At 38.0% G+C, this 16,230-nt stretch overlaps 1 protein-coding gene across 1 annotated transcript; it reads left to right on the top strand.

Annotated features, from left to right (window-relative positions):
• The first annotated feature begins 5,757 nt into the window (after positions 1–5,757).
• Positions 5,758–15,605, top strand: LOC135072531 (piwi-like protein Siwi). The gene is made up of 19 exons (XM_063966473.1): positions 5,758–5,874; positions 6,298–6,604; positions 7,278–7,424; positions 7,502–7,661; positions 7,750–7,861; positions 7,940–8,065; positions 8,169–8,270; positions 8,540–8,633; positions 8,755–8,882; positions 9,203–9,463; positions 10,764–10,906; positions 11,043–11,188; positions 11,269–11,380; positions 11,453–11,582; positions 11,657–11,894; positions 11,976–12,052; positions 12,133–12,305; positions 12,405–12,504; positions 14,353–15,605. The coding sequence occupies exons 2-19, from the start codon at positions 6,304–6,306 to the stop codon at positions 14,515–14,517; spliced, it is 2,715 nt and encodes a 904-aa protein (XP_063822543.1). The 5' UTR covers positions 5,758–5,874; positions 6,298–6,303; the 3' UTR covers positions 14,518–15,605.
• The last annotated feature ends 625 nt before the right edge of the window (positions 15,606–16,230 follow it).

Below are 16,230 nucleotides of genomic sequence, written 5' to 3' on the forward strand. Positions count from 1 at the left end.
AGTCAATTTAAGGAGCCAACTAGAATTACGGAAACCACAGCTACTTGTCTAGATAATATTTTCTCTAGCTGTGTCCCTGACAAAAAAGCTGTCATACACAATCTTACGTCAGATCACTGTGGTATTAAAGTAGAATTTATTTTTAATAATTCTAATAATACAAGTAACAAAAATGCCGTATGTAGACCTGTAACCATTAAGTCGTCTAGAACGTTTTAAGAATAATCTTGGAAATAAATTGCATTTAGTGCCGTACGTGCAGGGAGACCCAGATGCTCTTTACAATAACCTTTTCGAATGTATTAAAACCGAACATGACAAAGTTTTTACTGTAAAGCCATTAAAACCAAATACCAAATCTAAGTTTAGTGACTGGGCTACTAAAGGAATATACAAAAGTCGAAATACGTTATATGAGCTTTATGGCATGAAAAAGTATAATAATAGTATATCTTTTCTTGAGCATGTGAAAAAGTATTCAAAATTTTTTAAGAAAGTTTGCTTCATGGCTAAGTCTTTTTATATTCGGGACAAGATAGGAAACGCCAGTAATAAAATAAAAGAAACTTGGAATGTTATCAACCGAGAGACTGGTAAACTAAAACCAAGAGATAATGACTTTTCTCTCAAAGTTCACGATAATTTGATATCTGCAGATAAAGATGTAGCAGAAGCTTTTAACAATTTTTTTGTTAATATAGCTTCAGCAACAACTGCCAACTTAAAGTCATCTCCCTCTGAGGCTGAAGAAATATTGAAAACCCACGTGACACCCTGTGACTCGCACTTCTCTTTTAAACATATTACTCCATTAGATATCACTAAAACTTTTAATCTTTTAAATGTAAAGAGTACAACTGATATCTGGGGCATCTCTGTCAAGATAGTCAAACACATTATTGATATAATTTCCCCACAGTTAGCGATAATATTCAATAATTGCATAGAGAAGGGAATCTTCCCCGACCTCATGAAACACAGTAGACTAATGCCATTATTTAAGTCTGGTAGCAAAACCGACCCTGGCAATTATAGACCCATTTCGATCTTGCCCGCTTTGAGCAAGATTTTTGAAAAAATCATACAGGAGCAACTTATGATTCACTTTGGCTCTAATAAACTATTTCATAGTGAACAATATGGTTTTACCAAGGGTCGTTCCACCACCGATGCCGGGGTTGCACTACTTAAACATATCTTCGAGGCTTGGGAGAATTCTCAAAATGCACTAGGGGTCTTCTGTGATCTCTCAAAAGCTTTTGACTGCGTAGAACATCAAACGCTAATTCGCAAACTGCACTATTATGGGGTAAAGGACTCGGCTTTGGATTTAATACAATCCTATTTAAACTTTAGAGTTCAAAAAGTCGACATAAATGGTGTTTTGTCTTCTGGGTCACCTGTGAAAATGGGAGTTCCGCAGGGGTCCATTCTGGGTCCATTCTTGTTTCTTATATACATTAATGATCTACCATATTTTGTTAAAGACTCTTGCGAAATCGTGTTATTTGCTGATGACACATCTTTGATTTTTAATATTGATAGAAGTAAAAATAACTTTGACGATGTAAATAATGCACTAACAAGAGTTTTAAGTTGGTTCACTACAAATAATCTACAACTGAATGCAAAGAAAACAAAATGTATAAAATTCTCTTTGCCTAACGTAAAAACAGTTAGTACCCAAATAGAACTTAATAATAATGCAATCGATCTGGTAGAATCTACTGTATTTCTGGGAATTACCCTGGATTCAAAACTCCAGTGGGGCTCCCATATAGAAACTCTGGCGGGAAAGCTCAGCTCAGCGGCTTTTGCAATAAAAAGGATACGGTCATTAACCGATGTTTCAACAGCTCGCTTAGTCTACTTTAGCTACTTTCATAGCCTAATGTCATATGGAATCATGCTATGGGGCAAAGCTGCAGATTTTGAAACAATATTTATTCTGCAAAAACGTGCCATAAGATACTTGTATAAAATGAAAGCAAGAGCGTCCCTTAGAGAATTGTTTAAAGAAATTGGCATTCTCACGGCCGCTTCACAATACATCTTAAACTGTATTCTATTTATTCAACAAAATATTAATGAATTCAAAAAGAAAAGTGATATTCACCAAATCAATACTAGAAATAAAAATAAATTGGCTATACCCGCCTTTAGACTTAATAAAGTGTTTGCCACCTTTATGGGACAAGGTATCCATTTTTATAACAAAGTCCCTGATAAATATAAAGAGCTACCGTACAATAAATTTAAAGGTATAGTTAAAGATCACATGCTTAAAAAAGCCTATTATACAACTCGAGATTTTCTTAATGATAAGTCATCCTGGGAGTAGGATTATGGTGCTCTCATGCTCGCACTAAAAAGAATTAAAATCGTGCTATGAAAAGTAATGTATAAACTAATCTAATTTTCTAAAATGTTATAGTGTCATGCTTCTCAATCTGGACTGTTACTTAGCTTTATTATTAGTTTTTTTTTTTCTCTAAGAGATAACTTGGTATTGTCATTCTCACTAAAATGTCTCTGGGGTGGTGGCGTAGTGAGGCGGGTCGTTACATTCCCTCTAATATGGTCGAGTGAAGCGATGGCTGGTTCACTCGTCATGTCTGTGAACAGGCGCTGCTTTCGGGGACTGGTCAATCCAAGTTATTCCAATTTATGTATGCGAGTCATTTCTACTAGTATTTAAGTATGTAATCTGTAAGTCTAGATATTAGCACGTCACTACCTTGTTTAATATACCACGCAATTTTGTATACCCATTCTTATAAGATACACTATACAAGAATGCATGGTAAATTCAGTGAACTGCTCCTGAATCGAATGTACCTACTACTGCTATTTCTATTTATTTATATTAACCGGCAGACAGTGGTGACTGAGTTTGTTGCGGCGCTTCTTCTCAGCACTTGCCAAATGTTGGTCTCGAAGCGCTGGTAGGGTAAAAAGATTATGAGACATGTAGAGGCTCCTTAAGAGCAAAATGACGATTTGTAAGAACTATTTATTAGTCTAAACAAATAAAGAAATTTTGACTTTGACTTTGACTTTGACGTAATTAGTGAATTGTTAGTTTCAGACTCAAGGTAAGAATAATCATTGTAAGCATAATAACTAACATAATAAATATATTTTTTATAAAAACAATAAAAAAATTTCATTCCCAAAATATTTAATAAAATAAAGGTAGAACCAAGAGGAAGTCACTAGTCAAGAACCAAAAACAAACCAAGACGGACAATGGTAACTATTTTACCACCAACATTTAATAATTGGTAGTCATGAATGGATAATGGTAAATTATTTACCACCCAAAAAACTACCCCTTCCCCTATTTTTTTATTAATTTTGATCAAAAATATGAAATAAGTGACCCACAATTACCCAAAATCCACTTCAACTTTGTAAAAAAAATGCATACCAGCTCGCGTTTGAATAAGGGTTAAAGTAAAGTATTGTTTTTATAATTTAGTTTTCAATTTAATCGAAGTCATCTACAATGAACCTACCTACCCATACCTTAGCTTATTTGGGTGAGTAGTTAAGTAGGGGGGAGAAAAGTCACCTAAGAAAAGACCCGCAAATCGCGCGGACTATTCGTCACACGGTCACACCACCATTAATTTCTATAGAAAAATACGCTGGGACCTTTTACTGCACTTTCGATAACATCAAAACTACATTAGAGCTGTATTTTTCACTGCTTTCTCTGTTGACCTTTTGATACTTGTGTTATCGCCAAAAGATGTATTAGATACCAATAAATTGTTAAAATAATTAATTTAACATCTTATTTTATGGATGGATGATGGCAATATGAATTCGAATGAATTTCTGTCCTACTCGCCATTCAACCACCGTAGTGGTTGGTTAATCTACAATCATCATCAACTGCTGAACAATCTGAACATAGGTCTCTCCCAATGCTTTCCATGCTGCCCGGTTGGCAGCGACCTGCGTCCAGCGCCTTCCTGCTACCTTTATGATGTCGTCGGTCCACCTTGTAATCTTAACTTAACTTAACCTTGTAATCTACAATGTGTCTCAACCTCAGATCATAGAATATTCCTCGAAGCTCATTCTGAAGCGCACCTAATGAATCGCACCTAACCTATTCCTCGGAGCGCACATATTGTATTTTTTGTTCCTCTTAGGTATGTCGCAGTCGGATTGTATAATCCGCCGTTTTACATTACCACTAGGCATTTTATATTGCAGCTCTGTTTTGTAATACGGCGGCTCAACGTTTAGGCGGATTGTCATTGCGATACGTTCTTCAATACGGCGGCCCACGTTTAGCCGCATCGTACTACTATTTAAATTGTAGGGTGACCATACTTACAAAATAAACCAATGTTTAATGAAAATAAATTTTAATAAGACAGATTTTAAGAATTATTATCTTCGTTACTGTATACTAAATAATATATTTGGCTTCAGTAATTTTTTTTTACTTATTTATAAATCACAAGGGATAGGATGATAAGCCATCTAAAAAAAGGAACTCAAAACAATTAAACTTTTCTAAACATTTTAAAAATAAATTTTAGATATTTGGCTTTAGTCTTTTTTAGACATTAACAATGATCACAGGGGACAGGTAACTCAAAACAATAAAGTTTTAGTATTTTTTTCTGGGTTATTTTTCTTTAAGATAAAATTATCTTCACCGGCCACAGCCATAATGTCATATTTTTACACTAATAATATTGTGTAGGATTCCGCCGAACACCAGAATCCATAGCCACTTTAGCTGTTTTGATGTGGGTTATAACCTCTAAAACTCGTTCCCTTGTCCACGGTTTTTTTACTGTTCCACATTGAATTATTTTATTGCACATTATAATTATTCTTAATGTCACTGTCGACAGACATATTATTTATCACGTTTTCTCTGTTAAATTCACAAATAACTACGCAATTTAGCAATACAATTTCTGTATCCGATGCCATTGTTGTTGTTATGTCAGGCAGCGCCACGGTATTGAAAATAGGAACTAAAAACTGTCAAAGCGGCGGGTAATGACACGCTGTTTTACATTACGGCTAGCCGTATTGAAGAACGTTTGGCACCGAATACATTCCGGCGGATTTTCATTCAGCCGTATTCAATCCGGCTAAACGTTAAGCCGCCGTATTACAAAACAGAGCTGTAATGCAAAATGCCTAGCTGTAATGTAAAACGGCGGATTAAACAATCTGACTGCGACAGGTACATCGTAAATTCGTAAACGTAGGTAGCTACAAACCAAACAATAGTATTTTTAATTAAGTCTTCTTGAAAGTCTAAGATCCCGTTAAAGAAGGACCTTCACCGAGCTAGTTAATGGATAGAAAGTATTTTTTATACAATTTTAAACGTGAATAATATAGCACATGTTGTCTGTTAAAATTAAGGTTAAAGTTAAAGCTGAGAGCGATTCAAAAGTCAATTTATTACCACGAAGCTCACTAAAAAAATAAATTGTGTAATTTTTGACCACACTTGCGTTTGCTACGTTTAATAAAGTGCAAATTCTTTTAAAATTCTGAAAGTGAGTGAGTTCACACAAAAAAACTTTTTAGTAGAGTATTAGGCATTTGTATGCCCTCTCCTAAAATTCTGTGCTCGAAGGACGTCCATGTTAAAAATATAGTAATTGTCTATGGACGGATATGCGTCACAAATCTGTCGGGACGTTCAAATAGTGGCTGGCATACGATCGATCAATATCCCAACTTCCTGTTTGGAAGCCTCTGTTTTGTCTTTGGTTTTTCACTGAACGATCTTTCTTGGCTGGCCGCACTTCACATGCGCTTCGTGTTATTTTGGATTTTTAATTTATGTACATAATTTTCTAATTTCTCTTTTGGTGGGGATTTTAGGTAAGATTTTTATTCTCGTAATGCTACGAAATTGTGTTGATTTGATCTTCATCATTGTCATTTCAATACCTGTTGTTTATGTTTTTGTTTCGTGTTGTTTTTTATCAATTTGTTAGTTTTGGCTTCCTTTAAATTGCAATTTTCAGAGTAAATCTAAATTTGTCAACACAGAAGGTAGTTAGGTACTTTTATTTTATTAAATTCTTGCACGGTAAGGTAGCCGCCATTTAAAACATTTTGCAACTAAGCATTTTTAAGCAGTCACCTACATTGCAAATACAGCAACTCTTGAAATGGAGTCGTTCTGTTGCATTGCTGTTTCTTAATGAGTTTTCATTGATGGTTTTATTTTGCCCAAATCTACTTACTTGAAAATAAAGAAACTTGGAGTCACACTTGTTTGAATTTGTTTTCTGTTATTAGTCTGCCATGTCTGAGCGTGGTAGAGGACGAGCTCTGAGGCGTGCCGGGCGCGGCGGGGACGGCGCAGGCCCGCCTCCCCGGCGCCCCGGCGAGCAGCCCGGGCCGCCGCAGCAGCAGCCAGGCCCGCCCGGCCCGCGACCGCAGCCGCCGTCCGCCTGGGGCCCACCTACCGCAGCGCCCCCAGTACGAGCAGGAGTCCCCACACCTACAGTTCAAGCTGGGCGAGCTTCCCATCGCACGTCTGCCACTACCCGTGATCATCCCGGAGACGTGGACATCCAGCAGCGTATGCAGAAGATTGACCTTGGTAAGACCTTATTGTTTTGTTGTGTCGTATGCATACAGCGAAAGAACAACTTTTATATTGTTAATGTAATCGTTTATGGGTGATCATTCACATGCTGTATTTTTAAACTATTTTTTTTGTGTTAACGATTTCTGCAAAAAAAAACAACAAATAATGTTCACGCTCCGCAAAGGAGACTGCCCAGCTGTAACGCTGATGCAGATACCTGGGACTCCATCTGGACCGGAGCTTAACCTGGGCAACCCATATAAAAACAAAGAGAAAAGAAGAAAATTCTTTCACCAATATAAAGCCAAATTATTGCTGTGTGTCATAGGTTATAATAAAAAACCGAAAAATTCCATGCGGCAGGAAAGCTAGTTTATTTTAAAATAACATTGTGGTTTTCAACATTTCTACACTTCCGGAAAGGAGAACTATGTTCATTCATAAAAATATTAAACTTGATGCTTGGCGCAAGCTATAATTTATTGGTATATTATTAAGCTAAGCATTAAGTATTTTTATGAACCACTGAGCTAGACGTCAACCACGTCATTGTATCATATTGACGGTGACGTGACAACGACGTGGTTATATTGACATCAGCAATATTTTGTTCTGAAGTTGACGATCGCCTGAAAATGCGCAAAATTTGCTTCTGTGGTGTTTAATTATATGTTTTATTATTTAGGGCAAGGAGCCCAAGCCGTCGGGGGCGGCGGGGGTGGAGACGCAAGCTCCGTCGTCGGCCGCGGGTCTCGCCGTGGCGGGGGACGCGTGCTCCCCGAACAAATGACAATATTAAGGACTCGTCCCACGCATGTGGAAACTAAAAAAGGTAAACTTTTATGACCACACAGACAATACAATGTTATTCTTGACACTATCAACCTACAACATTCATTTCTTTGGCAGGATCATCTGGCACTGTTATTGACCTCATGGCCAATTATTTCACGGTCAAGACAACTCCACAGTGGCGTCTGTACCAGTATCATGTGGATTTTGATCCTGAGGAAGACAGTACTGGTGTCCGCAAGGCGCTTGTCCGTGTCCACGCTAATACCTTTGGAGGGTAGGTCTTCCTACTCTGTTCTAAACCTTAACATTGATACATCATCTTAATAACTATGTTTTTATGAATAAAATACTTTTTATTACAGATATCTATTTGACGGTACAGTTCTGTATACAGTAAAGCGTCTACATCCTGACCCCATGGAGTTATACTCTGACCGCAAAACAGATGGTCAAAGAATGCGTGTATTGATTAAGGTATGTACCATTTTAAACTTGTGATCACACCTTTCTTGTTGTATGGACAAGTTTGCTGACTTTGATCTCTTATTACAGCTGGTCCATGATGTCAGCCCTGGAGATTACCATTATATCCAGGTTTTTAATATCATTATAAGGAAATGCTTCAGTCTCTTGGATCTGCAGCTAGTCGGCAGAGACTTCTTTGATCCACAAGCTAAGGTGAGTTATTTTTAATCTTTGCCATAGATTCTCTTTACTGACAATCAAGAATATCGAGATGATATTGATACCTAAGAATTAATATTTATAAATTTCTTTTCAGGTGGATATACCAGAGCATAAACTCCAAATCTGGCCTGGTTATAAAACAACTATTAATCAGTATGAGGACAGATTGCTGATGGTAACAGAAATCGCCCACAAGGTATGTAATAATGACAATGATTATTACTTAAATCAATTCTGTATTTCAAAATATTATAACTAGCGGCCGCCCGCGACTTCGTACGCGTGGACCCCGTTTTACCCCCTTAGGGGTGAAGTTTCGAGTTTTAAAGATTTTCCCAGAAATTATTCGAACTTTTCTCGCCGTAAAAACCATTTTAATAAGAATTGGTAAAATTGATTGTTGAGTTATGCGTTTACCAACATTTTTATATTATAGTAACAGTAACATCATTTGTTTTCTCTTAGGTACTCCGAATGGACACCGTGCTGCAAATGTTAACAGAATATGCGGCCACTAAAGGAGCAAATTACAAGAAAATCTTTTTGGAGGATGTGGTTGGTAAGTGTCTTTTTCCATGTACCTAATGATAATGCTGACAAAATACTATTCTCACATTAATGACTCAAAAATAAGAAGTTAAGAACTACATTGTTTTATTCTACTATTTTATTTGTTATAGGTAAAATTGTCATGACTGACTACAACAAAAAGACCTATCGGATTGACGACGTGTCTTGGGATTCATCTCCACGGTCCACCTTCAAAATGAAGGATGAAATGGTCTCGTACATGGATTATTACCAAAAGGTAAAAGTTGTATTTTTTTTATAATAACATGCTTACAGTTTTGTCTATGTATGTATGTATGGCGTGACGTTAGCTTCGTTCGAATAGCTGGCGGACTCGGCTGCTCGTGCAACCGGCGCTAAGGATGTGGTGTGATAACTCTGTCTAGATGGTGTTGAAAACAAGCTAAAGCCTGATCCGTGAGCACGTAGAATCCCGTCCAATGACCCCAAGCAACACCCATCCCTATCGCTCGCGCGTAATTGCGTCTTAATATTTCACAGAATTTTTGTTCTCAATCGATTTCCATCGACACCATCTAATCGAGACAACCGTTTCAGAAATACAACATCCGCATCCAAGACCAAGGGCAGCCGCTGCTGATCTCCCGCTCGAAGGCGCGCGACATCCGCGCCGGCATGCCGGAGCTGGTGTTCCTGGTGCCCGAGCTGTGCCGGCAGACGGGGCTGTCGGACGCCATGCGCGCCAACTTCCAGCTCATGCGCGCGCTCGACGTGCACACCAAGATCGGGCCCGACGCGCGCATCAAGAAGCTCATGCTCTTCAACAGGCGGTTCACGAGCTCGGCGGCCGTTGTCAAAGTAAGCCTAGCTCTGACTTAGCTTTATGGTATACCCCTTTCAGACCCACGACGAAACTAAACAAGGTAGTAATAAAAAAACTCGATATTTATTATCTTTGGGGATCAGAGAAAATGAAAATTGAACATTTTCAGTGGTACTATGTTGTTTTCATGGTTTTTCAGGGGGCGTACAATTGTATCATTGTGGGCCCAACTCATTCAAAGTCACAATACAAAAAAAATTGATTCGAGGGCATTTAATGCAATTCATAGTCCCATGAACCCGAAAGATTATTTTGATTTCATTAGATCTACATTGCGATTTCATTTGCTGGCTTTTTTCGGTCATTTAATATTGCTCAGCAGCGATTGCAAACATTACAAACAGATTGGCATTAAAATAAATTTCTAAGTACTCCGCTAATGATTTGGGCTGTTCATTACTTTAATTATCTTGAGCTTGACTAGTAGTCTTGCCACGAAATCTTTTTTTTTTATCCATTTGCCGTCATTTTGATTGGGGGTTGCCCTCAAAGATGAGAGTGGAGCATCATTCTTGGAGGAGTAAGAATCTTCTAATCTTGCACACATGCCCCATGAACATCTTCCATATTTTACTGTTCCAGTAACTCCCCAATTGTATCGTAATTAAGGAAAAAAAATCTAGCCATTGCATTGTAGTATGTAGTTGGGCCCGCAGTGATACAATTGTGACTTTATACTTCTGTGACACTTTTTCTTGAGAATTAACCAAAAATAGAAACAAATTTATTCACTGTTACGTAAAACAGTTCATAATTAACTATAAATCACAATAATAACATAGCAATGGCATAATTTTAATGTAATTAGAATCACTCACACGCAGCGATACCCTAAACAACAACAACGGCAAAATGAACCCGTTTTAATTTGAATTTCGCGGCGCTTGCTGGCTATCTTACTCACACCAATAGATAGAGCATATCCGTCACAATTGTGCGGCTGTGGGCCCGATCACTTACGTCTTAAAATACCGCCAAAATTTATCTTTAAACTAACGTCACAATTGTGTTCGGCTGGGCTGAAAGGGATACTGGCGGCCGCCCGCGACTTCGTCGATCCCGTTTTACCCGTTTGGTTGAATTTTGCAAAATCTTAGAACCCCCATGCAAAATTTGAGACTCCTAGCAGTTTTAGTTTCTGTGATATAATTCTACTAATGTTAAACCATAAAAGCTGATTTTTCTCCAGCTTAAGATTAAATATTTATTGTGGTAAAAATTACATACCCTACTGCACCTTAAGTAGTAATTATTTTAACATTTTATTTTTTGCAGGAACTGGGCAATTGGTCATTGACATTGTCACCTGACCTGATTAAATTCAAGGGGCGCCAGCTCCCAACAGAAAACATCATCCAAGGAAATGAACAAAAGTATCCTGCGGGCGACACCACTGAGGGATGGACAAGGGACATGAGGTAAACATGTTTAAAAATATGAACTAAGTGTAAAGGTACCACAAGAAATATGAACTAAAAAAGTTTTATTATGTTTAAACTCTGCTCTGACTACACCAGCGTTACAGTAATAATAAATGTCCTGTAATATTTTCAGGTCCAAGAACCTTTTGTCTATTGCTCGGGTTCAAACCTGGGTTGTCATCACGCCTGAGAGACAGCGCCGCGACGCCGAAAGCTTTGTCGAAATGATTATAAAGACTGGCAACGGCGTCGGCTTCCGCCTACCGAAACCTGATATTGGTAAGCTCTTATTCAATTAGAAAGGATTTCATGGAGTCTTGATATTTAAAATGCCTATTTTATCATTAATGTTTTTTTAGTGACCATTCAACGCGATGGACACATGGACTACGCAAACATGTGCGAAAATGTAATCGCACGGAGGAACCCGCACATGATCTTGTGCGTTCTGGCTAGAAACTTCTCGGACAGGTAATTATAATAATAAAAAATGGATTTTATTAACACCTTCGTAATTTATTAAAATACATTATTCTTCTTTAGATACGAAGCCATCAAAAAGAAATGTACCGTTGACCGCGCAGTCCCAACCCAAGTGGTATGCGCCAGGAACATGACCAGCAAATCGGCTATGTCCATCGCTACAAAAGTCGCCATCCAGATAAACTGCAAGGTAAATATCACACCATGGCTATTTTATTTCTCTTCCTAAGTTTTCGTCTGGTACTTACTGTTTTGTGTTTCCAGCTCGGCGGCGCGCCCTGGACCGTCGTGATCCCGCTGAAGACGATCATGGTAGTGGGATACGACGTATGCCACGACACGCGCTCCAAGGAGAAGAGCTTCGGAGCCTTTGTGGCAACTCTTAACCAGAGCATGAGCCAGTACTACTCTACTGTCAACGCTCACACCTCTGGCGAGGAACTCAGCGCCCACATGGGCTTCAACATCGCTTCTGCTGTCCGGAAATATCGAGAGAGGAATGGTTAGTATCGATAGTTTGCATGCCAAACGACATAATTCACCCTGATTGAATTTGAATTTATTACATTATTTATCGTTTCAGGTGTGCTTCCCAACCCCATATTTGTCTATCGCGATGGTGTTGGTGATGGGCAGATCGCTTACGTGCGCGAGTATGAGGTAAATTAAATGACACATAACTGTCAAATACATACATTTTTAATAATTTGTGATGATAAAATTTTATCTTTGAATGCCAGGTGGCCGAGATCAAGAAGAAGTTAGCGGAGATCTACGCCGGGGCTGAATATAAGCTGGCCTTCATCATCGTGTCCAAGCGCATCAACACACGCATCTTTGTGGCCCGCGGCAACACCGGCGAAAACCCGCGACCGGGAACTGTCATCGATGACGTGGTCACTCTGCCAGAGAGGTAAAACACGAAAAGCAAACTTTCTATTCTATAGCTTTCTTATTAAAAATATTTCAGTGACGTGCTTACGAATTCACTTTATTTTTTTATTTTTTTCAGGTATGACTTCTACCTGGTGTCGCAAAACGTAAGAGACGGCACCATCGCTCCGACTTCGTACAACGTCATCGAAGACACCACGGGTCTCTCTCCCGATCGCGTAAGTATTTACAGGAATATACAAATGCTCCATCAAAACGATATAAATATACACTTTATAATACAGATGAGATGAGAGACAGTACATAAACTGCTGCTATTTTATAGATTCAAAATACTGAACTGTGTGAGTCTGGAACGGGTCGCCGACATTCGTTTCTTCACATGACTGCCAGCCGACACAACATTTCGTATATCGCCGCTTCGCCGACAGAACCTTTCACCAGCGTACGATTCGTCGACAGAACAAGTCGTCATTAGATATTTCGCCTACGAACGATTCACTAAACTGATACTTCGTCTATTAACTATTCAAATAAAGTTAAGCCATGTAGGTATTCATTAGGCAACATTTGTTAATAAACTGTTTATGACTAGTGTAAATCAAGTTTACCATAAACACTGGTTTCTGAAACTTGGCCGTCCACACTTGATCTCCACTCATAGCGGGGAGCACGGCAACATGTATCATAAACAATGTTTCATCACCTTTGTTTAAAGACTGTTTACAGAGATGATGAAACATTGTTTATGAACAGTGTTTATCAACAAATGTTGCCTTAACTTTCGGATTTATGAAATTCAGCATTAGGGATATATAAAACTTTTAATAGTCGAGGAAAATAGAAAAAAATAAAAGAAGATAGGAAAAAACATTTATTATAATCAAAATAATGTAAATACAAACTTAAATTAGCAATACTTTTGTAATGTGCCAATCATCAAAATCAAAACGTTTGTAAAATAATTGTAAAAAATATTAAATTGTAAATAAAAAACCTATTTCAATAAGAAAAAAAACAAGTTTGATATTAATGTATCAATTCATAATATAAACTTATATAAATCAAATCTAAAAATTAAACAAAACTTCTAATATCTTATAAATCACATGAATTCATCTACGTGAAAAAATAGAACAAAAAATAATTTTCTAAACAGAAATAATTAAAAAAAATAAGGACAAATCATTTAGAAGAAAGATGTATTATTTAATTAAATGGCAAATGTGAGCCCAGCCATTCAAATATGTTTTCATATCCATCGCTTAAAAATAATTAATAAAAAAAATAATCTTTTTTTTTTGTGTTCATAATATCACTTAGGTAAACATTCATTATTTAATACAAAAGTATTGCTAATGTAAGTTTGTATTATTGAATTGAATCGTTCATAGGCGAAATATCTAATGACGACTTGTTCTGTCGACGAATCGTACGCTGGTGAAAGGTTCTGTCGGCGAAGCGGCGATATACGAAATGTTGTGTCGGCTGGCAGTCATGTGAAGAAACGAATGTCGGCGACCCGTTCCAGACTCGAACTGTGTCCTATCTGTGACATTGATCGCTGGTTCCGATTTTTGTCATGTTGAAAACTTTATAGTTGAACGGTGGTGGCGCCCCTCTGTCAATGAGTTTGGTGGGACATTTCAGTTTGAGTCATCTATACAACAAAAATCGAGTGATGTGCTGTCATCTGTACTCTGTTATCGCACAAAATTTGCAATAACTAAAAGTACTTCAAGTCCGTCATCAGTATTTTTTTCTGTTAGGATCGGGTTAGTAAATTAGTTTTACAATAAATAACACAAAAATATGGGACAAACGTGTGGGTTCAGCTCGGTGTCCTTCGTGAGAGCCGAAAATCGATGGCGGCGGATTCAGCTGCGCGCGCCGCACCTCGCTAGGGATGTGGCGTCGTAAACACTACACACTTTTTTACAAATACTTTTTGAATGTTGAACAGTGTGGACTGAATTGAATATGTGAACAGTTTGAAACATGGTTTAGCCATGTTCTGCTGGATTTTGTGTGTAAACAGTATAAAATAAAGGTAATTCTCCTTGCAGATCCAGTTGCTGTCGTACAAGCTGACGCACTTGTACTTCAACTGCTCGTCGCAGGTGCGCGTGCCGTCCGTGTGCCAGTACGCGCACAAGCTGGCCTTCCTGGCCGCCAACAGCCTGCACAACCAGCCGCATCAGTCGCTCAATGAGACCCTCTACTTCCTTTAAATCTTGATGTTAGATGTAAGTGTAGATGGGTCATTGTGAGTTTGCCACACAGTCAATTGGTTACACTTTGAATTTGGAAAACGTTGAAAGTAAACGTGAATACGTACGCGTCATTGATCGCGCTCGAGGCGCCTATGACGAATCGACTCTGTGCAAGCCTACAATGGCAATACCTAGTTTTTAAGATGCCATATTTAATCATACTTCGTCGGTGTTAGCTACGTGCGTAGTGAGACCCCCTACCAAATATCATTTTGACTACCTCTAGAAGTGATCATATGATTCTCGATCACTTTCATTCCTATTTGTTTTTGTTGATTAAAACTGATTAATTAAGCTCGTTTTGATATTAAAAGACCACCGCCGTTAGTTTTTAATATAATGTTTCAACCACACCAACGCGTGCAGATCTCCATCGCCGGCTCAATCATAGGGAAATGACAGGTCGCGTGAACTGTCATGGGTCGCTTGACCTGTCATTGGCCTTTGTTCGCGCCGGCAATGGCGATCTGCACGCGTTGGTGTGGTTGAAGCCTAAGGAAAATTGTTATATAAAAATTGTTAGGATCAAAGATCTGAAATTAAGATGTGATTGATTATAAAAATATTAACAAGCTGGCCCTAATGATAAGAGCGAAATGTATTTTTAACAGCATGGTCCAAACAAATGACCATTTTATTAAAAATAATCATTCAATATGACGAATTCCTTTGCTGATTATCAAATTCATTTGTGCCAGGGTGTTAAGACTACGAAGAAAACCTAATCCTCTTATTCTTAAAAAATACTTATTAAGTAGTTTTTATAAATTAGGGGATTAGACTGCAAATGATGCAGACTGCCAATGGCATTTATTATTTAGGTTACTTTTTTACTTTTGAAAACTATCTTAGGATAAGAGTGATAAGAAAACGAACTTCTTAGTATTATAGAAAAACATAAGACTCAGAAAACAGGGATTTTCTGATTGTGGCAACTTCCTTTAATTTGCATCTATGGATGCAATATACGTGATTTTGTTATTTTTTGACTTAAAATTTTAAGCATCTCATTGTCCACTTGTTACCTAATATAGAAATTATTCGTATTTCTGCATTTTATTTCTCACCATCTCACACTCAATACTCAAGTATCAAAAAATGTACCCAACACACATAATGCCCATAAATTTTTTATCATCAAATTATTATTGGCAGGACCCTTCAGGACCAAACGGTAGAACTAGGCAGTAGGTAGGCCAAGGACAACGAAAAAAGTTATTTGTTAGGCATAAAGTATATTAGACCTCTACCAACCTTTACTCCACACAAGCCCTAATGTAAGTTACAATTTTATACACCACCTGCTCGTGCGTGGCTTCATGTCACGTAAAATCATTTTTTCAAAATAAACGTCTGGAACGCGAGTGCAGGCTGGACGCGATGGTTTTGACCAAATCTTAAGCCAGTTTTTCCACCACCAAAGAGGGAATTAGGGATGTCCAGGAGCGGTCTTCGTGTGCTTATAAATAGGATTGGATTTTCCACCGAGAAAGAGTTCGGGAGTATTTGGTGAGCGAGCTCTCATTTTTACCCGACTACGGCAAAGCAAAAGGAGGGGTTATGATTTTGACAGGCTATGTATGTATGTTCATCTGTTCACTCGTAACTTCTAAACTAGTTTCACAAAATCTAATGTGGCGCCCTCCAGCGGACAAAACATACAGAGTAAAA

Source organism: Ostrinia nubilalis, chromosome 6, assembly GCF_963855985.1.
Source record: "Ostrinia nubilalis chromosome 6, ilOstNubi1.1, whole genome shotgun sequence".
Taxonomy (NCBI): Eukaryota; Metazoa; Arthropoda; class Insecta; order Lepidoptera; family Crambidae; genus Ostrinia; species Ostrinia nubilalis.